General features: G+C 42.4%; 1 protein-coding gene across 6 annotated transcripts in view; it reads left to right on the top strand.

Annotated features, from left to right (window-relative positions):
• The window catches only part of celf4 (CUGBP, Elav-like family member 4), an 88951-nt gene that overhangs the window by 56490 nt on the left and 9163 nt on the right, over positions 1–23298 (top strand). For 5 of the 6 annotated variants that reach the window (XM_062416563.1, XM_062416562.1, XM_062416559.1 and 2 more), the window contains exons 3-7: positions 11432–11480; positions 19355–19483; positions 20435–20514; positions 21008–21148; positions 23006–23144. In XM_062416563.1, coding sequence (XP_062272547.1) covers positions 11432–11480; positions 19355–19483; positions 20435–20514; positions 21008–21148; positions 23006–23144 — 538 coding nt within the window. The remainder of the gene's footprint in view (positions 1–11431; positions 11481–19354; positions 19484–20434; positions 20515–21007; positions 21149–23005; positions 23145–23298) is intronic. The other variant, XM_062416560.1, reaches the window with a different exon arrangement.

The following is a 23298-nucleotide window of genomic DNA, read 5'->3' as shown; positions in this document are numbered from 1 at the left end:
CAATCTTTCTTCATTTCCAGTCTCCTTTTGGCATTTTTTTGCATTGCAGAGGTAGCAAGCTGTTTGACATTATCACAGGCCACCAAATAGCTGAAGCCATCAGTGTGAATATAAGAATGAATGAGAGTAATAAAAGACAAAGATGAGAGATAGATTGACATTTTGGCCTTTTCGTCCTTGACAAAGACGACACACTTCCCCTTTATGTTGACATGGTATGTGAGCATGGGTAGGCTGGTACACGCAAACATCAATGCTGGCACGTGTGCATGTATACTGTACTCAATCACGTGCATGTGCATATTTTTGACTCTTAAGTGTGTGGGAGTGAGAGAACATTCACATCGCCCACCTGGGCTCTTGCTGGGAGCCAATAGAGCTTTCTTACTGGAAAAACTCCCTGTTGTTTCTTTGGCGGAGCCTAAGAGACAGATTTGACTGTATCACTTCCTTCTTGCTCCTCCTCCTCTTCCTTTCTTATTCCTCTCCTCTTCCTCAATCTGCTCTGTTCCTCTGTTCCCGACACTCATCTCTTTCTCTCCTCTTCCTCCCTGCCTGCCTTTTCTATATTTAATCAGCCAGGGAGTGTGGAATTAGTGATTATTTGATGGAAATATGCAGGCGAGAGTGTCTGCATCTGTGTGTTAGTGTGTGTGTGTGTGTGTGTGTGTGTGTGTGTGTGTGTGTGTGTGTGTGTGTGTGTGTGTGTGTGTGTGTGTGTGTGTGTGTGTGTGTGTGTGTGTGTGTGTGTGTGTGTGTGTGTGGAGGAGATAAATGTTCATCTCTCATCTATCTGTCTGGATCTCCTCATACCCTCCTGTAATTTCAGGGCAAAGCTGAGTTTGGAGAGAGCAGAGGAGTATAGAGGTTATGTTTTGCATAATAGCCTTTGCAGCATTTTAGTTGGCCATTACAGACATACTTGACACCTTGACGCTACTTCCCTCTCACCCTCTCTTTATGTTTGCATCACTCTCACTCTTCCGTAATGTCCCTCCTGTCTTTCTATTTCCTCTCAAACTCCATACTAAGACTATGTTCAGAATGACATTAGCTTTTCCTGGAATAAAACGCAGCCTCCTCATTCATCTGAATGGAACCGTTGTGCCAATGCAGAGTTGGGTTGTACGGCAAAGAACTCAAGGAATGTAAATGCAGTGCTTTGCTGGATTACGACATATTGTGTTTGTAAACTGAATAAACATTAAATGGTGATTTGATTGTGGCTCACAAATACTACCTTTAAGATGCTGCTGCACTAAGGCGTCATATCATTGCAAAGTCACCTGACAAAAAAAAAATTGCAAAAAATAAAAATTTTTAAAAAAGGTAAATGACAACATTAAGATTTGATTTAGATTTATTTGAGTGACAGCAACTTCCTAACTTTACTGCTACACAGCCACATATTGTATCTAAGCCGGTCCTACTTCATCATTCTCCAAAAGTTCAGTTTTCCCCAGGAATGCTGCCATTTTCATATTTATCCACCATGGAGACTGTTGTAACAAAGGTCATTTTCAGGTGTAAAAACTGACTTAAAGAAAAACTCTCTTTATTTCAACCAGATATATTTCACATAAATGTGGCTATTGTGATTCTATGGGTTATACTAACTTTGCGTTCTGCAGCTCCATTATAGAGATTTTAAAAAACAACAACTCGTGTAAGACAAAGTATATCAAGGCAGAGAAAAAGATACTGTTTCAAATTTAGCAAGCTTTTTGAGGACATACTTTCATTTGTTTTAAATGTAGCTGTCTAACTTCTTTTTTTATATACATTTAAATGTTTGTTTCTCATAAATGTGACTCGCTGCTTTTTTCTGATACAACCCATTTTAGTGGCCTATTGTGACCTATTGTGAGTGACAGCTCATTACAACACCATCTCCTCACCTCTCCCAACCTGAGACGAGAGTGTGTTTATATGTGTGTGTGTGTGTGTGTGTGTGTGTGTGTGTGTGTGTGTGTGTGTGTGTGTGTGTGTGTGTGTGTGTGTGTGTGTGTGTGTGTGTGTGTGTGTGCCAGAAAGCATGTGGGCTCCTCACTGAGTGCATTCATGGTGTGTTTGCCCATGCTGCTATTTGTGTCTATATTTACATTTGCATACGCTGTAAGGTATCTTTCATATGCGCAGGACTTTCAAGTCAGCTCTCACTCTTCTTCTTCTTCTATTTCTCTTCACACACACACACACACACACACACACACACACACACACACATGCACAGTCCAGCGATATGTAGCTCATGAATACTCCCGCAGCAATTATGGGAAACCCACTCATCGTCTCTGTACCTCAGCGAAGGCTGAAGAAGGGGACAAAAGTTGTGGGGGGATAAAAGTGAAAGCAGTCGGCCCGGTTCAGAATATGACAGCTTTTGAACTTGTTTTTCTTTTTTTTTCTTTTTTTCTTCATTGGATAAGTGAAAAGCAAAAACCCAGTGATGGCACGCCAGTACCAGCCATGATTTATGTTCACCTCTGGAAAGAGAAAAGTAGAATTTATGGCTTTCTCGTCTGGTCTAATCTTCACTATATGCTGCAAAGCCCAGGCAATGCAGTAAGCTTAGAGGGAGAGGGAGAGAGAGGCTGAAAATTGTCCTTTACACTTTCTCTAGTTAGCTTTCTCTTTTTTCTTTCTCTTCCTCTCACTTACTAACCAACTCTATCACATTTTGTCCTTGTCGATTTTTTTCCCCCTCCCCTGCAAGCTTACATACACAGTAGCACCCATACATACACATGCACGCTTAGGTGCACACACTGAACACTTCTAATCACACACATGCAGGTGCACTATGCACACCGACGCACGTTCGCTCGCACAAAAAGTGAGAGCTGCTCAGCCCCTCAGCGACACCTTCACTTCTCTCACACCAATTTTCTCACACTTTTTCGCTCTCCGTGTCTTCTCCTCTTTCTTTCTCTCGCTGCTTCGCTCCGCACCTCCGCCCTCAGCCGCCTCCACATATAGATCCTTTCTTTTTATAGTCAAAGCTATAGTCCCCATGGCAACATCAGAGTTGTTGATTGCCAAGGTGCTGTATGTCTAATTATGTAACTATCGCAAAGGGTTGTGTTGTTTGTGAGCGTGTGTGTGTGTGTGTGCGTGTGTTTAATTCTCACCCCAGCATTTTCCTCCATTAGCAATGCCTCTTTTTGTGATGGATCAAGCTGTGATGTGATAATCGATCTGTGTTCAGGGCTCGGAAAGGAATTTTCAGAGTCGGTCGTGATGTTTTGTGTCCAAAGCAACAAGCTAAAACATTTGTATACACTCAAAATGGAATATCTGACATATCTTTATCTACATGTGTGTGAATATGCGCGAAAAAGTAAATATATACTACATCTGCTTTGGATTGTGCCTGCATCTGTGTGTGCGTGTCTCATTTGCACTTGTGGCATGTGTGAGGTTGTAGTGTATGTAAGTGCATGTCACAGGCAAGTGTGAAGCTATAACAGGTTTTGACAGGGTAAAATCATTTGGGGGTGCAGATGATGTGCTTTTTCTATCCAGTTACAGTGTGACAACAGAATTCTCAACCGTCGATTCCTATTAAAGTGTTCGCGGGAAGCGTAAACCCTGTCTACTCTCATTCTACATAGATTCTTATCCAGGTGGAGCACTGAAAAGATGGAGGGAAATGGGGGGAAAACACTGTTTTATGCATTAACTTGCTGTGGAAAAATAGTTTTCACACTAACACTCATTTACTTGGTTTGACAACAAGCTCGTACAGAGGAAGAGGGAGGAAGAAAAACGTGGGAAAAAATAATAATAAGATGTGGAACAAGAATAGAAAGGAAAACAGAAAGTGCATTACATTTGCATTTTAACCTCTCATTCAAAACTGCTCGAAAGCCGTCCCACTAGTGCGAGCGTTCAGGCCGCTTGCCAGTGAGAGAAGGAGAAAACAGGAGGAGATAAAGAAGAGGTGGGCTGGTGTGAAATGGATCAAACAATGGATGTGAGAAATGCATTGCTGTTTCAACCAACTGCAGGCGAAAGAGAAAGGAGTGGAGGAGGAGTGGAGGTGTATGATAACTTGCAGCTTTTAAAATGTGTTTTGTAACTAGTTTTTCGACAACAAATCTTAAGAAAGTTGGAGAAGGTGTTTCCGGAGGTAGTTAGCGTGCGGAAGAAATGGTCTTCAAGAAGCAAACCAGGAGGAATCTGTGCGACAAAATAATTTCAACAAAAAAATTCATTTTCTTTTCTTTTTTTTAAAGCTTCCAATCACATCTTAGAGAGTATTTTGACACACATATTGTTCCCAAGGTCAAGAACTTCCATCTTTAAAGATTAACCTTCCTCTGGTGTATTTGTGTGTATGTCTGTCTATCAGTCTCCGTTTTCATGCCCTGTGTATGCATGAGCGGCGTGTAAAAGCCATGTTGATGAAGGAATCAGCAGTGATCAGAGGGTCAGACAGCGAGGCTTGCCTCCTTTTGTGATCTTTGTGTGTTTCCCTTTCATCTGCCTTTGTGGAGACGTAGTGATCTCAGCGGACTCTGCTGGGACAAGCAGCACCACAGAGCGAGCAGCAGCATATAGAAGCAGGCCGAGGAAGGATGGCGACTGCATTCTTCATTCACGCACATTGCTCTGAGAGGGATCTCAGGGTTAAAATAGGGAAAGCACCTGATAATGAATTTGCATTGCTTTAGGGTGATATTTGATGCGAACTGTGCAGTAATTTAACACGCTACTTCCGCCGTTTAAATAAATCAGCCACCAAATGTCAGTTCAAGGCAGTTATTTGTCTTGCAAGAGTAAAACTGAACCCAGAATCTGAAAGGCTCGAGAAACTGAAAGTCAGAGAGTGTGTGGGCTTGTATTTCTGTGTTGGTCATCTTGCAGCCTTGAGCGCTACGTTTGGTATGTAGTGTTTCTTTCTTATCAATGCTGATACACAAACAATGTGCAGAAATCTTTTAAACCTCCACCATCAAAGCCATTACAGCAGGAAATGAGTGTGTAACAAGTCTTTATAACATTTTGCATGCAAGTTTATTGCTCAGAGTAAGTTTGCTGCGGTGCTTCATCATCTTGCAACATTTTGAACGTAAGGAAATATTGATAAATGAGGGCCAATGTCTCATAATGCACACTGCAGTCCACGTTGTTGTACTGCTAGCCACTTCAGTGCTGCGGAGTAACATCCAAAGAAAGCACAGTCTGCACCAATTCATAATTCATCTGGATGTGTTTTTGTTTTTTTTTGGTATTTATCTAGCTCCCGTCCATTCAGGCGGACTGCAGCATGCCACTTAATCCCAGCCCAAACAACTGGGCCAGGTCGTCCCGTTGTCAGAAAATACTCTTCTCATCTTTGATCTGACGTGAAACAGATTGCCCATCTCTGTTTGTCTGTAAAGCTGCAAGGGGATAAAGGAAAAAAAGAATGCAACAAAAGGAAAGAGATTGGGATGTTTTGCTTTATAGTCCTCTCACCCTCACACACAGACATTGATCTCTATGCAATATGTTTCACTTTAACATCAAAAGAGAGGTTTGGTGTTTGGCCATATGTCAGGATGAAGAACTACTGACTGAGATGTGTAGATGTAAGTTGAGATGAAATCTGATGGGATTCCAAGTGGGGTTTAACCATTCATCAACTTCCAAGCCCACATCAATATGGCTACAGGCTAATCTGAAAGTTCGTGTCAAACAGGGCTTGAGAGTTAACATCACATTACACAGTATTCTGGGTATTTCTGGGGCTTGTACGCTATAGCAGCTGTTGTTTGTCAGCGAGAGACTTTTTTTCTGACAAACGTCCAGTAAGGATCTGTTAGGGAGGCAATAAATGGGCAGTGAGCAATAACAATATTTTGAAGATTATTTTTGAAATAACAAAACTTGATGTATTATTGAAGTGCCAAATTTACAAAAGGAGACACAAAATTAATAAAAGGTTGTAGGCAGCGTTTTACACAAAACAGATCAAACAGAAATATTAAATTGTCAGCATTGTTGTAGCTATCTATCCGCATGACAAATAAAACTTGTGTTAACATTTACCAGAGTTGAGAATTTTCATTTCGAGAAGCTCATCTAACTCGTAAATTAAACCCAGAAGCCAAACAAGTGGGGGACTGTGTTACTCTACTTGTTTTTAATCTTGGAAGATTCAGTTTGAAATATTTCATTAGTATTTTGACAGTGTATAATTAAACTACTTTACTAACTTAATCTGGTTTTGCCAGCAAGTATAAGGCTTTGTCATTTAGACAGTCATCACTACATATACAGTAGGACACATACTATAATAGTGACAGCATTAAATAAAAAAGATACCAAACCTAATGAACAAAAAAAGCGACTCCACTTGCTTCATGTAGTTGTAACTAACATATTCATGAGTAAAAATTATTTTTGTCACACATAGATGAGGAACTGCAGTCACAGAAACATATTTTCACCTGCACCTCATGTCCTATTCAGTACCACTGAATAGGACATGAGCAAGTGTGCCATTAGCATTGGGTAAATCTAGTTAATTCCCAACCTTGATGTTATATGCAACGACTGCCTCGCTGGCTCTATCTGCCGGGTGGTTTATTGGCAGGAAAAAAACATTTGCTACCTAGATTAGCCTGTGCACTTGCAAAGAGGATCGCTGACTCGGAGGTGAGACGATGCTATTTGACTGACTGACCTGAATTTGGCTCCGTGATGAACACATCTCGCGCCATGGGAAAAATAACTTTCCTCCTCGCACAAGCTGATTCCAGCTCCATTAGTCACATTATGGCACTTCTCTCTGCAGTCTGCAGCGGTAATGACGGTGGAAGGGTGTGAGGTGCCCTTTTGTAAAAGATGCTGTAAAATACTTCTTTGACTCAAGAGGTTGCAAAAGTCAATAAAATGAAAATTTTACATGTTCTGTAGGCGTTTTGATGGAAATGTGGGGGGTGTTCTGTGGGAGTGCAATGCTTTTCTGAATTAATGTAAAATCAATTATTTTAAAATATACTGTCCTCTTTGTGACTACTGGTGAAATCTATTACATATCTGCTAAATGTTTCTAGGTTTTTCAGCTAATCTTCTCACTGAGGGGTTTTTTCCTCTTCTGTACAAGGGCCCAGTTTCCCAAAAGCATCTCAGGGTTATAACCATATTTGTTCAGCTAATGTTTCCGCTGGCATGTTTCCATCCAGAGATGAGTGTTATGCATGCTGAGATACTTTGGAAAGCAGGTCCAGGTCGAATGCCAGTGGTTCATTTGACATGAATACGCATTTGGTTACACTTAAACCCAGTGGTATTGCTCTTGCAGAGCATCTCAACACCGAGACCTGCTTCCTTTTCAGATACTTGCGATCATATACAGTACTGTAAAGAATCAGTTAATATATGTAAGAACAGAGAGCACAAAAAACATTCAACATTAAAATGGGACAGAGACCAAATGAAAGTGACTGGAATGTAAAAGAAAAAAGGCCTTCAGCTGCAGAATGTAAAATAGAGCAAGTTTTGACAATAGTGGAGGAGGAATATTATGAAGGCAGCCTTGCTTGCTTCCCTGGGAGAGTTTCATGGAGTGCTTTCTCACTGTGATAATGAAATGACCTGGCCTGCACTGCTCCACACTCTCTCTCTCAAAGACACATCTGCCAGACGAGGGTGAAAATGAGAAAATCCTACCTCCTCTCCCGAGTTTCGTAAAGCATACTTTCAATATTCTTTTTCACAGACAATGACGGGAGTGTGAGTTACTGTGCACTCTTATGTCCTTGTGAGTATGTGTGCTGCTGTAGCTGTACGTGCATGCATTAGTGTGTGTGTGTGTGTGTGTGTGTGTGTGTGTGTGTGTATGTGTGTGCGTGTGTGCGTGTGTGTGCGTGCGTGTGTGTGTGTGTGTGTGTGTGTGCGTGTGTGTGTGTGCGTGTGTGTGCGTGCGTGTGTGTGTGTGTGTGTGTGTGTGTGTCTCGTGTGTGGATGCTTGCACTGTCATGAGCAACTTGTAATTGACTGTATTTGAAGCACATTTGACATAACAAGGTATTCTACAGATATTTCGTGGATAGAAATCTCATACAGTTGTCATCGTAATATTGTTTTTGTAACTTCATTTTTTGTGGTTTGCACACAGTGGATCAATACAGTAAGCAGCAAAACTCAGATCAAGGACTTCAATTTTGTCCCATTTCAAGGTAGAATCCAATATAGCAAACTATAGTCCCACACTGTTTTGAGCTAATCTTGTGGGCTTCGCTAGACATTCAGGTCGTACTAGACTGATTCAGAAGAATGACTCACCAGTTTGGTACAGCACAGACTGCATGCAGACCATGTATTCCCTCAGCTTCTAGTTAGCAGGGAATCTATGGCAGCACTGAAGCAGAGCGCTGTCATTGAGTTACATAATCAACAGAGGAGTGTAGCAAATGTATGTGTGTGTGTGTGTGTGTGTGTGTGTGTGTGGGTGGGTGGGTGCCCGTGCATTTGTGTAGTTGCAGTTATTTTTGAGCTGTCGATCATGTGGCACACCAAGGCCACTCTAACACAAGGCTGCTGAGGTGGACTTTCAGCAACAATGGAGCTTAGCCTGTGTGTGTGTGTGTGTGTGTGTGTGTGTGCGTGCGTGCGTGCGTGCGTGCGTGCGTGCGTGCGTGCGTGCGTGTGTGTGTGTGTGTGTGCGCGTGCGTGTGTGCGTGCGCGCATGTGTGTGTGTCCGTGTGTGCATGTGTTTTTAAAGGCATATGCGTGAATGAATAGGCCACTGCATTTACAAGGCTGAAGAGAAAAAAGAAAGCTACTTGCGTGGTATTAGGTGTGCACGCTGAGAGATGAGCCAATTTACTGCACATGTTGACTCACAAGGATACATTTACATATCTATTGTGTGTGTGTGTATGTGTGTTTGCTTATTTGTATCCCGTTGTAGGGTTCCATGCATGCTTGGATGCATAGGCCTATTTGTGATTTTACATGTTTGTGTGAGTGCCAGGCTTATGTGTATAAGCATGCGTGTCTAGTCATATAAGCTTACACACTTGCGTCTGTGTGTGTGTGCACATGTTTGTGCATGTATGTCTGCATCTCAGTATCTTTTTGTGTAAATGTAGATGTTTTTATTTTCCTCACATGCTGACGTTAGGCTAAAATGAGCTTGTTGTATAGTCTGTGGATTGTATTGGTTCTGTTGCTCAATGCTGCCATCTGGCTTCGGCTGGAGCACCACCACAGACATCCTAGGGGAGCTATCCGTGCTAGTCAGCGTCTGGTTTTAACAACTGTTTTGGGATCGGTTGTCCAGTGGGCTGGTGCTAACTCACCCTATTATGAGCAGGATGATAAAACTGACCTTGAAGCAGTTTATGGGCCCAGGATAATGGAAACCACTGATAGAGAGCCCATGAAACTCCACTCAGCTTTCAGTGACAAAAGAAAATAATGGTTCGACCACTTAACATTATTTTGAAGTGAATGTAAAAATTTATGAGTGGACACTTTGAGCGTTGCTGCTCAAAAAAGCAATGACGAATGAAGACATTTTTTCAAATTAACCTGTGAAGTTGCTTTATTGGATTAGAGATGTTTAAACAAGATCAAGAATTACAGGTTTATTAAAAAATTTGCTTCAAGTTTTATCTCATAACCGGGGGGAAAAAGTGTTCCAGTAAAATCTCAATGCAGAGTGAAATGAAAACTGTGAAAATTAAACATACCTCAGAGGGTCAGCGCCATCGTATACTGTGCCGGTTAAGACCAGTGCTTGCATATAAAACCAGTGGAGGTGGAACACAATTAGGTCAGATTGAGGCCAGACCATTTGTATGGGTCACGGTAAAAGCGCTCATATGTATGCAGGCTTATAGGCCCCGTGGGAGAATGGGGCTGACCTTGTCCCATACTCTGATCTATGTCCTCATCTCCCCCTATGTCCTCTCTTCTCATTCCTCCCCCCTGTCTCTCTTCTTTCCTCCCCCACTTCCTTTTTTTTTACCACCACATTTCTCTCTTTTCAAACATCTCCTTTATTTATTTATTTATTTATTTTTACTATTTTCAATTAGTTTCTCTTCTTTCTCACCCTGTATAGTTTCACCCCTCTTATGATCACAGTCTTTCATATTCAACACTTTTTTATTTCACATCCTTCTTTTTCTCTTTTACTCATTTAACAACCCCCCCCCCCCCTCTATCCATTCCCCATTTTCTTTATACCCTCTCTGATAAATAATGCATCACAGTACATTAAAAACATTAGTAGGGTTCTCTTGGCTGTCAAAGAGAGGGAGGAGACGAGAAGGAAAGGGTGAAGGTCCAAGTATTAATTGCGTTTGCATCATGACATTGTGTCCTCGAGCTCAAAGGCTTTGCCTTTGGTGAATCATCTGAACGCTAGCCGATTCATTAAGATGATGACTGTATCAGCAAACTCAAAAGAAAAGATTTAATGACATTTAACAAAACACTGATGCTGCATCACACAGAACCTTGACCTTTCCCTCCTCCCCTTTCATCCTCCTCTTTCCCCATCTTCTCCTCTCCTCTCGAACCTCCCCTCCTCCCCTCCTTCCCTCCATTACTCCTGGCAGCGTGGCGATTGGCATTATTAAAAATTGATTGGCGGCGAGCGTTTAGCAGGGTGGCGAGGCGGAGAGGAAAGGTTTGACAGGCAGGAGTGAAATGAAAGGAGGGCCTCAGCGGACACACTGTGGAAAGGTCTCACTGGGGGACAGACAGTGTGTGTGCATGTGTGTGTGGGGGGGGTGCATTTGTATGTACAAGCTTGTGTGTGAGGCCGAGAAGAAATGCAAGAACATTTTGTAGTGAGGCTTAAGAGTTTGAAAACCCACACATACTGTGTTCCTATGTGTTGATTTTTGCAGCTGTGTGTGTGTGTGTGTGTGTGTGTGTGTGTGTGTGTGTGTGTGTGTGTGTGTGTGTGTGTGTGTGTGTGTGTGTGTGTGTGCGTGCGTGCGTGCGTGCATGTGTGTGAGAGTACACAAAGTCCACATAGACCACATCATGATGGCACAGGTGCATCCAAAGGCAGACACAAAGATGATCCACAGTCACAGTAGCTCTGCTGACCCAAAGTTACCTCTCTACCAACCTCCTGCCATCCCTCTTTCTATCATCCCCTTCACCCCTTTGCCTAGCCCCCTTTCCAACCCTTCTCTAGCCTTTCATCTCAGATCAAACAATATTTCCAACCAATATTCCCAACAAGCTATTCCCCCAGTGGCTGTAAGTGCTACAGCTTTGGAGATTTTCAATACACTTTACCAGCAATTTGGCTGAGTGATTCTAAAAAAGTTATTTTGGGGATGGGAGGGGTAAAAACATGTGCTGTTACATGATGCTAACTGGTTTCTTTGTCTCTTGTTTTCTTCTTTTTTCCCTTCTCTCTCTATTATTTGTCTGGCTTTCCTCTCTTCACTTCTCTTTCTCTATATAACAGATGAACAGACCTATCCAGGTGAAGCCAGCAGACAGTGAGAGTCGAGGAGGTACTGTATTCTCTTCCTTCCTTTCATCTCCCCTTTTTTCTTCCTTTGCTACCTTCTTATTTCTCCCTTTGTTCTAGCCCTACAAACATACTGCCTGTGCGTATCAGCCTCACCATTATCTGTCCCATTACACGATGCCCTGTACCTCGACGCAGGCTGACAGCGTGGCCTGGCCGGACCCTCCAGTATTCAGAACACATTATGTAAACAGCGCTCTTCCTTGCCAGCGTCAGCCAGCATGGCCTCTAGCTCCTTTTCTTAGAGTTTCATCATATGCGCTGATGCATGCACATGCACACATATACACACAAACACGCGTCTTGTCATGCTTGAGGGGAAAACAGGTCACTTTTTTTTGTCAAACACCTTTAATAACGCTCTCTGCAACTTAGCAAATCCTATTTGACTAATGTCATAAGTTAATTCAAACCAAATGTGCTGCTGATTCAAACCAAATGAAATGTGGATGTCTAGTCTGATATTTTGTGTGCATTGCGCTGTTTTGACAACTATGTCAGCTTAAAGCACATTTCCTATGTCTAGACATGTAGTGACCTGCTCCTGACATCAATCAATGGACTGTACAAGAGAAGATTGATGCAGTTTGACCATTTTTGGCTGGAGTCTTTTTAAACTTTGCAGTTTTTAATATAATTGGCACCAGAGCAGTTCTTCAGCCACAAGACAGAGGGAGAGAAGGAGGCAAAAAAAGAAGAAGAGCATGCAAGGACTTGAAAGCTGATAAGCAGGAGAAGCATATGGGCTGAGAAAGAGGTTTTAGCCTGTAAGGGGAAAAAAATGAAAACGGAAAGGAAGCGAAATTATGTGACATCCTCTTCTATTTAGTTTGGTGGCTCTCTGAGTGTGATTGATGGAGCGGGAGGAAAGAGAGGTGAACACTGCGCGTGAGGAAGCAAAGTGAGGGCATTGCAGGACGTCAATACCTTGGTCTTTTTTGGGGGTTTGTCTTCCTCTGTAGATACTTTATGTCCTCAGCCCACTTCTACCCAACTCATCTATTCTCCCAAATTTCTAAGATTATTTCTGTGTCTATTTCTTTGTCTGTCTCTATCCCATAGATTTTCTCTGAAAATACAAAGTCAGACATGGTATTGTAATTTCTATTGCAGTGGATGAAAAAGTACTCTGATTCTTTACTTAAAGGTCATTTATTATACTCCTTTTCAATAAACTAATATGGGTCCCCAAAACTTTGAGTTTTTTACTAATAATACCACTGAGATTATGTATTCTAGCATGCCTCTACACCCCTCTGTTTCTGTCCTGTTCTCCATGGGCTGTTTCTGTGCTTATGCAAACGAGCTGCTACTCCCCACGCCCCACTCCAGAACTGAGTGTGACTTTCTGGCCGTGATACAATGCAAGATTATATGGCCGCAACAAGAGAGACTGAGGGTTGTTGGCATAATTCATATTCATACTGTAACTGCAACAGAGCTGTAGTAGCTTCACTAATACTAGTGTTACAGTAACATGAAGTGTATCTGTGGACTAGAATTGATACAATAGCCTGGGTTTGATTTTACACACACATGCCAATAGCGAGCCACTACAGCTTCATGGTCTGAGCTATTTAGCTTCTGGGTGATAATCAAAGTTATACAATTTTGCCATGCAAATGAACTGTTTTCCAGTAGTTTTTGTAACAAGCAACATACATTTGATCTTATCTTCAAATGATCCCCTTAAGGTATCATAAAGGGATATCATAACATTGTTTGGGGGTCTGTAGATACACTGGGGACATATATTCATTTTGCATAATATGTGCCCTTTAAGTAAGTATTATCAGCAAAAAATATCACTACTACTGAATGTTTTACATACAGTTGGGCAGTTTAGTCCAGTGGGTTGACAACTTAAGGGTTAGGGTTAGGGTTAGGGTTAGGGTTAGGGTTAGGGATAGGGTTAGTTAAAAAGTTAAAAGTTTTGCTCTATTCTGAATAGTAGATCATTTCATCTCTTTGGACATCAAACAGCCATTTGAATAAAACCATCTGAGAAGTTTAGAGACGAAAACACTCTTTGGTCTAACTGCTAACAACTCATAGACATCTGAAATATTAAAAAAGCTCCAACTAGGCACTGCTTGTTGTAAGGAGTTGAAGCTACTCATTTAATTTAATTTAACTTTTTATAAGTTTATATTTGGTTTTTTTTAATGTAAAATCTTAATTAGTAATTGATGTCTAATGAATGTTATGTAGTAAAAAGTACAATACAATATTTACAGTTAGTATATAGTACAATATTTCAGTTAATTAGGGCCCGAGCGGCGACTGCAAGTCGCCTGGCGAAAGCCCTATTGAAATTGTAATGTTTATTATTATTATTATTATTCTTCCGACATTTCGTGCCCCAATTTCGCCCCTTTCCCAAATGTGAAAATGCTTATACTTTTGCACGGACGTCCGGCCTCATCCGAAATTCGATATTTTTGGGTGTTCGCACATGGTCGACGCAGAATGGCGGAATAGCGCCCCCTACAAAGTCCAAAAATGCCCATAGGGAATTTTGCTAAATTTGTCCTATGCTCACAAAATTCGGTACACATATGTATTATACCCACATATGCAAAAAAGCCTCTTGACCTCATGACGTCAACCCAACAGGAAGTCGGCCATTTTGGTTTTGATTTTTCCCACCTAAAATTAACTCCTCCCACAGCGTTCGCCCGATCGAGTTCAAATTAGGTACGCAACATCTCCAGACCTAGCTGAGCTTAAGTTGTGCTCTGCGCATCCGTAGGTCAAAGGGCGTGTCTGCCAGGGCTCAACTAACTTTGGCGTGCTCGCCATGTACATACGAGTGGCCCTCACGCCCACATACTTCATCCAATCAGCTTCAAACTTGCTGGACATGATGATGGCTCCGCCCTGAACGTCCCGATATATTAACTTCCCACGTAACTCATAGCGCCCCCCGGTGGTAACAGGAAGTGAACTTAAATTCATGAAAAATACATAGTTGACCCCATCAACTTCATTCCACTTCTAAAACATGCAGAACCAGTTGGTGAAGCTACATTATAAACACTGTGAAGCTACGAGTAATGGCGTCCCTGTGGGGGCGTGGCTACCATCAATTCCTCGCCATGAAAATACATTTGGCTTTTTGATGGCTTTATTGAACACGTATCATCATGAAAATTGATACACAGGTCCAGGGTGGAGACCTCTTCCATCTGATAGTGGTGTCGCTCATGTCGCCCCCTAGTGGAAACAGGAAGTGCCATTTTTTGCATCAACATTGTCCGATTTCCACGAAACTTCACATGTGTGATGAGGGACTGACCCTGAACACACCTGCATGCATCCCATTACTGCCCCCTGGTGGATGAACCATCAAATGCTCATAACTCCCTCTTGCTTTGTCCGATTCACTCCAAACTTCACATGAGTGATGAGGGGCCGCCCCTGAACGCACCACACCACATGTGCTGACTGCCCCCTGGTGGATGAACCATTAACTGCTCATAACTCCCTCATGCTTTGTCCAATTCACTCCAAACTTCACATGAGTGATGAGGGGCCGCCCCTGAACGCACCACACCACATTTGGTGACTGCCCCCTCGTGGATGAACCATTAACTGCTCATAACTCCTTCATGCTTTGTCCAATTCACTCCAAACTTCACATGACTGATGAGTGGCCGCCCTGAACACACCAGACCACACCAGACCATATGTGTAACTACCTGTGACTGCCCCCTACTGGATGAACGAAACATTGCATTTTTGGCCTCCTTCCAGGTTTTTTCTCACTTTCTGCTTCACGCCACAGCCCCGCCATGCCTCAGGCCCCGCGGTGGCATGGGTGAGCGAGGGCCCGCCATCGCCGCTTGCGGCTTTAATTTACTTTGTTACTTTCCAACACTGACTGATTTATAATGTTAGGGACAAAGGAACAGCTAAAAAAGTGCAACTGATAATTCTGTGAAACAATACAATGTATATGTATACAAATACATTTCATGGTTCCTTTGTAATATTTGGTAATACTCCTGCCAACTGAATATGACAGTAGAGGGAAATCAGGGAGAGTCATTGTCATATGCTGCCTGTGTGTTTGAGAGAGAGAGAGAGCTGTTCGTCGTTGTTGAAACTGTAAGTCTTCTTGGTGTATATTGATTTGCTCTCTAGCTGAATATGAGTGTGTGTATGTGTGTGTGAGTGTTTGTTAACAGTCCTTTCCCAAAGAAAGATGTAATCTTTATTGGTGCCTTCCCTGGAGAACTGTTGGCTTCAGTCACCAATGAGGTGTGTACCGTGTGTGTTCGTGTGTGTGTGTGTGTGTGTGTGTGTGTGTGTGTGTGTGTGTGTGTGTGTGTGTGTGTGTGTGTGTGTGTGTGTGTGTGTGTGTGTGTGTGTGTGTGTGTGTGTGTGTGTGTGTGTGTGTGTGTGTGTGTGTGTACGAGAAGGTTGGGCGGCAAACATTTCAAGATTTGTGCATGCCTGCGTGTGTGCGGGGGGGGGGGGGTATGTATGTGTGTGTCCTCCACCCCTGATGTGTGCTCCACTCTTGTAAACACCCCACCACCACCACCACCCCCCCAACCCCCCCAGTGCAAGGCCAGAGCGCAGATTAGTCTTGTTGACTCGGCAAGGACACCCTGTCAGGCACAGGCAGCGGGGAACGGACCCTAAGCACGCAGGCACGCACACATACACACACACCTACACACACATGTTAATTTGCAGAGCGTATTCAGAGGCAATTGCACCAAGGCTCATTAGTTTTTCCACATATACATCCATTTCCACAAAGCTCAGATTCTGTGCAATGTAAAAACAGACTGCCTTGCACACTGACACATCTGCTACTGTTGAGCCCTAACACACTTTGAACGTCTGCCTCACGATTTCCCTCAAACACTTATTCAGTGACTCAATCACAGCATCATGTGCCGACACTAATGAACCAACGCTCAGCGGCCTATATTTTATTAAACCCAATACATGTAGAATTTGTATCTGATTATATCATCCTCTGATTCATTTTTACAGCAAAAAAGTTTGTTAAAGAAACTTTTGAAAAAGACTTGGTTTAGGCTTATGTGCTGCTTTCACAGGCTTTTCAGTAAACGTTCCTAAATGCCTATTATATATATTCCACCAAGATAGAAGAGGACATCCATTGCCGTGCGCAAAATAGTAGTTGGTATGTGTTTATAAATGAGAAATAAACCAACAAATATTATAAATTGGCACTGTATGACTGGATATGTTTTTGCTGATCTAACCCTGTCCAGAAAACTACACAAAAATGTGTACCATCCCTTCAGAGTAACAACAGGTTATCCTCTCTCCCAACCTCACATATTTGTAGCTGTTTGCTGGATTCAACATAACCTTTGACTTTCACATATAACTTGTTATTTCTATTGCAACATATTTATTTTTTTCTCATTTATTTGTTTCACAGTGCAACTTGCTGTCTCATTATTGTGGAGCAAGCACTGACATCCTGTCTGTGATGCACATTTAATAATACTAACAAAATGTGTTGCTTTATATAACTAGAGCCCCCTGGAAAGACTTTCTGCAGCCTTAACTTAGACTTCAGTTAAAGTTTATTCATCCCTTGACCCAAGGAAAGGCACACCATCACGTCTGTCATATTTAATACCTGTGACAGACACAATTAGTTACATACAGGTAGGAGTTTTAAATGACTGATGTGTAATAATGGACAGATCAGACCCATGGATTGACAAGTCGAAGTTAGTTTACAATAGATATCATATCTCATATCGTATCATATCATGCCTACTCTGTTCTATGAAAATAAATGTATCTTTAACATTTACAATACCTAAAGTCAAATGAGTTAAATGAGAAATACTTAAAGGTAGAGAAAGTGAGAAAGATTGTTCAATAAACTTTTAGTCAATATCTCCTCACAGTCCACTAGCTGTCCATTCTGTATGTGAGGTGAAAAAAATCAGGTGTTCATACACAGCCCTGGCCCCATAAATGAGAAAGAAAGTGACTCAGACTGAGCCACAAAACACTATTCTTGCCAATCAGCAGGGGATGTTCGTAGTTGTGCACACGATAGGGGAAAGTCATCAGAGCAGCTGCCTGTGTGAGGACATGGCAGTCTCCCGTCTCCAGCATCCATTGAATGGTGTCCTCTCAGCTCCCCAGGAGCTGCAGTTGACAGAAGGCTGCTTCTGTGGACACAGTGGATGCTGAACGCAGGTTGAGTGAGAAGTGGGGACGCTGCATAGAGGCAGAGAGTGTGAATGGACTGTTGTGTTCACTCGCGATAATGTGTGAGGAACAGAAGTGACTCTGATTCTGCCATATTTCTCTTTTGGTTTTTACTTTGGTGCGTCCATGAATTTGGGAGACAGAGATTCTGCAGGAGCATGAAGACTTGTTTATAGACTCAAATCAAGTGTATTTTGCACAGGTTAAAAAGCACCCACCACCACACAGACCATTCAGGACTTCCAACTTGGCTCAGCACTACATCTAACTAATTCGGCAGTGTTCGTGTGGTGGGAATCCAGTGAGGGATCAGGTCATTAACACTGTGTTAGCAACTAGCAAGTCAGGATATCGGTGTGGAGTGTGGTGAGATTTGGGTTGTAATAGCGTAAACCTAGTGTCCACTGATAAGCTTGTTGTTGGATAAATAGAAGCAGCTGGTGACTTCATGTGTATGTGAGGAACCATGTGGCTAGCTACAGCCTTTTCAAGCCAATGGTGGTGTTAGCCATGACAAAGACAGCAGGGTGGGGAACTCTGGCTACTATAAATTGGGGAAAATGCAAAACATAATGCTGTGCACAAAGACTGGTGGAGTGGTGAAATTTCAGGTGTGGCTGGCTGCCATAAACCAATGAGCATGACCATTAGCATTGATTCATTCTCTGGTTCATTTGTACACTTTGGCACAAAAAGTGCTGTACTTGCTACCAGTACAGCAGGAAAGGAGTTGCCTAAAACAGAAATAGGATTGCTTCATACTGCCTGGTTTTGGCATGGCAATATCACAGGCAGAGTGCAGACAGTATGAAGATTCATATTAGCCACTTATCTAAAATGTTAAGCCAGACAGGTTGAAAGCTAAGTGTGAATAATTAGCCAATAAAAGTATTTTTGTCACTAACTTTGCACTAACTCAATTTACTGCAGACACAAGCCGAGCAAGCACTATTAAATATGATATGAAGGAGCACTGTTACGTTACCATCGGGCAGCTTTGCTGTACCACAATCATCTGTGACCCATGTGTGCATCATGCCACCTGTGTGTTCCTATTGTTACTCTATTGTTATATGTGTTATACACTAAATAATTTATATATGGATCAAATATCTACGTTTTAACACCAAACTCACCAAACTCACGGTTCTTTGCAGCATTACGAAGCATTTTAGCAGCTTCCAACTGTTTTGGTTTTACAGCCCACAACTTCGCTATTTGGGTCATTCTCATCAACTACATTTTCAGACGCAGCAGGAAGCTGTTTTCAGTGGAGATTATCTCACTGTACACTACCTGCTCAGCACCAAACAGCAAAGAGAAGTTGGTGACTATCATGTGAACAAAGTGAAGCATTTAGCAGCTAAACAAACATTTCCCTGAGGAGACCAAAACAGAACTTAAAGGAGAGTGAATGTTGGACTTGCATTCATTAGGTGGCCAGAAACTTCAGATTAATGTTTATGTTACTCAGTGTCTGCTCAGATCAACTTTATAAGGCTATTATATGCCAAATACTATAAAGGTATAAGTTTTGTTAGGGAGCGCTATCCCCAAGTCACCAGAAAGGAAAAAAAATCGGACTAGTGCTATATATCTCTCATCCTCTGATGGTGACCTATTCCTTCTTTCTTTTAGAAGACAGAAAGCTTTTTGTGGGTATGCTCAACAAGCAACAGTCAGAAGATGACGTGCGGCGCCTTTTCGAGTCCTTCGGCAGCATCGAGGAATGCACCATCCTCAGAGGTCCCGATGGAAACAGCAAAGGTGAGTTTATAGCTGTTTATGACTTTGAGCCAGCAGAGTTTTTCACAGGCTACTGCACAGAAATGATTTGGCCTTTCAAAGTTGGTGACTTTGCAAAGTTCTCCTAAACCACTCCATGTTCAGTGGTGTCAAAGGGGGCTATTTCACAATCATCAGAGGAGTGGTTACATAAGAATATTGTAGATTCTGTAAATTTCAACAGTAAATGCCATCGTAAAGCTTTGTCCACAGGGATGAGAGATATAAACCACCAAGTCTTTACAGATGAACCCCATTAACCTTATGAGTCAACCTACATCACTCTGATAAAGAGAAAAAAACTTAAGTTAACCTCCTTATTAACCACTGGGCTTCATGTCATGCCAGAAAAATGTCCTTTCAAAATGTAGTCAGAGTGCTACACAAGTTCAGTGCATGAAGTTCATCAGCGAGCTTAGCAGCCAATCAATGTGGCCCGATGATAACTAAGCCTGATGATTACAGTGGGCTTGATCATTCTGATTCCTCCGTGAAGCTCCATTAACAAGGCCTCATCAGCCAGCTTACTCGGCTAAGTGGGCTTTAGCTCAATAATTACTGGGAACTTGATCATTCAAATTCATCAACGGGGCTTGTCAATAGTAAGCGACACCAGAATGCTGTGGTATTTTAAGCCCCATCAGAGGATCCCCAAGTTGTTAATGGTGTCAGAGTGGCATGTTTAACTTGCTTATTGAGCGTCAATCAGCACTGATCCAACCTTCGTCAGCAAAGAGGGCTTTGTTTACTAAATGTTTGTAGCTGCAATGCTGTATAAAGTTTATCCAGTGTGACAAATATGTGTTACTGGTCTTGTGTCTGGCAATCATTTGCTTTAATACTGTGATATTCTTTTCAAATAACTGTTTTCCTTTTAGTTCTCCACTGTCTCTTTTCCCGCTTACTTATTATCTCCTCTTACTCTTTTTTTAGGCTGTGCATTTGTAAAATATTCTTCTCATGCTGAAGCTCAGGCAGCCATCAGTGCACTACACGGCAGCCAGACAATGCCTGTGAGTAACTGTGTGTGTGAGCATGTAGATTTTTGTGAGAGAGGTGAGTCACGGAGAGATATGAGTCACATAGTGCTTAATTACCTTCGAAAAAGTTAAGCTATACTTTATTAATCCCAGTGATAAAATTTGTCCCCTGCCTTTGACCCATCAGTGGCAAACTACAGCTTTGAGGCTGTTGGCTTGGCAGGATATATGGGAGGAGTTGATGAAAATCAGAGCACATGTAAGAAACTCTACACAGAGACTTCATTCAGTCTTAGCGTCATTCAAATGCAGGATATTGTTGCTAAAAGTCACCAGTGCTAACTGCTCAGCCTCCTCCTTCTTTGTCTTCTGGTCAGAGAAATTAGGCCAATACAGTATTTATATGCTTTTAAGAGTGTGCAAGTACAAACAGAAGCTTATGTCATGTGTCCATTGGTACACACTAACATGTACTGCCTGGCGTTTGTGTTTTTATATGTGGGTGGGTGGATGGGTTGGTGCACAGGGTGCCTCATCCAGTCTGGTGGTGAAGTTTGCCGACACGGATAAGGAGCGCACCATCCGCCGCATGCAACAGATGGCTGGTCAGATGGGCATCTTCAACCCTATGGCCCTGCAGTTTGGAGCCTACGGAGCCTACGCTCAGGCAAGTCGCTCCTCATAATGTCTTTTTTATCCACAGTTATTTATTCAGTGAACCACAGAGATTAAGTGAAGAGCTCAAGCCAAGCTCATATGAATTTGGAAAAACAAAAAAGATGACAATATTCTTTACTGGATATAGATGTGATGTGAAATGTCTGTATTCATTTATTATACATATTTTAGTATGAATGAGGGGCACATTTTATACAATTCAATATTCTGTACTTATTCATTTCTACTTAATCTTCCTTTTTTGTCTCTTAAAGGAGATAACAGTAGTCTGGTGCAAATTTCCCCATTGTGGGACTAATAGAGGAATATCTTATCTTATTGATCTGGTTCATACTGGCCATCAAAAGATCTCTTCCTTACATGTTGCCAATGGACATACATCTCAATGGATGGAGCAGGTGCACCCATGTGCAGACACTCAATGGCGAGGAGATAGGGATATGATATAAATAAAGTATTTATTATAAAGACTGGGAAAGGGAATGCAGACCTGGGTAGGCTTGGGCAGGTAGCTAGGAAACTGGGGCTGGGGCTTGGGCTGAAAACTGGGAACTAAGAGTTGAGGCTTTGGCTAGAAGCTGTGAACAGGGGTCTGAGGATTGGGCTGGCAATGGAAAACAGACAACAACAGGGAAACAGCATAAATGCATGAGAAGTGCCTTGAAGCATAGTAAACTGACAGGTAGCAGAGTCTACGATCTGGAAGACTCAAAGTGGCAGGGCTGAGTATTTGTAGAGGGCTTTATTACTAGTATGAGTTGCAGCTGGTGTGGTTGGGGGTGACTGGGAGACAGGAAAGATAGGCAGAATCACTTGGGAGGACAACTGGAAGGAAGGACAGACAGTGTTACTCTGGAGGGCAAACAGACAGGCAGAGCAGCTTTGGGGACAGACAGGACGATAACCAGATCAGCAGAGCCCCTCTGGATATATGTGGGACCGCTCTGGAGGTCAACCTCATGTCAGGACATATGGGCAGAGTCATTTTGGAGGTTGACCAGACAGTAAAAGTACAGGACTGGAGGCCAGCTACTGGAATGTAGGACCAGAGTCTGGTAGCTGAAGTACTGAACCAGAGTCCAGTGGCTGGGAGACAGACAGACTGCTGAAGCACAGACATAGGAAACCACTACAGCATAAGAACTGGCTGGCCATCAGCAGGAGTGGCGGACGGATCAGGAACAGGCTGGGCATCAGCAAAAGTGGCCAACAGCTTGGGAACAGGAACAGGCCGAGTGTCGGCAGGGTGGTCAACGGCTCGGGAACAGGCTGGGCTTCAGTAGTGACACTGTGCAAGGGAGAGTCTGTGGTGCATAGAGAAACACAGGATTTTGACAATACTGGGGACACAATCTACAGTCCTTGTTTGTTCTGTTCAAAAATACATTCCAAAGTTTATCTGAAATAAGTATGAGGCTTCAGTAGTCTGAGTTAATCAAATCATGTGGGTATTTTCTTTATCTTCGTCCTTTGAGTACAGAATTCTCTTTTTGTGCTTCCCCAATGTTTCCATTCTGTGCTGCTCTGGAAGGATAGTAACACAAAGATGGATTTTGGTACTAAAAAGATTGCAACTTTAAAGATTTTCACTTGGTGTGTCGAACTCAGACTACTGAAGCCTCATATTAACTTCAGATACAGTTTAGAATGTATTTTTGCATGAGGACTGTGGTTTTTTCACCACATTATTAGGAAGGGATCTCCTTATGGCCAGTATGAATGCAAAGAGTTTGTACATCTGGGCATGTGAAAATTGTGAAACCTGTTCTTTAACTTAATAATCTCTAAGTCTTTCCCCATTTTCCTTTTATTAGTCCTCATAATTGCAATCTCTTCCACTTTGTAGGTGCAGCAGCAGGCGGCGTTGATGGCGTCCGTAGGCCAGGGGGGCTACCTCAGTCCAATGGCGGCCTTTGCTGCTGCCCAGATGCAGCACATGGCCACAATCAATGGCATCCCAGGAGCACCGCTGACCCCCACGTCAGGTAACTGTGGTAAAAGATCAAATATTAAAGCACCATAGTTACTTTTTATGTATTTTCCTCTGTCAAGGAAATGGAAACTATTACACTACACACATAGATATTTGAATATATTAAAGCAGACCATTTGTAGAATACATTTTTCCTGCCTTGCATG

This window comes from Scomber scombrus, chromosome 3, assembly GCF_963691925.1.
Source record: "Scomber scombrus chromosome 3, fScoSco1.1, whole genome shotgun sequence".
Lineage (NCBI taxonomy): Eukaryota > Metazoa > Chordata > Actinopteri > Scombriformes > Scombridae > Scomber > Scomber scombrus.
Note: the sequence above shows the minus strand (reverse complement) of the source record. Positions and strands in the feature narration are given on the sequence as shown.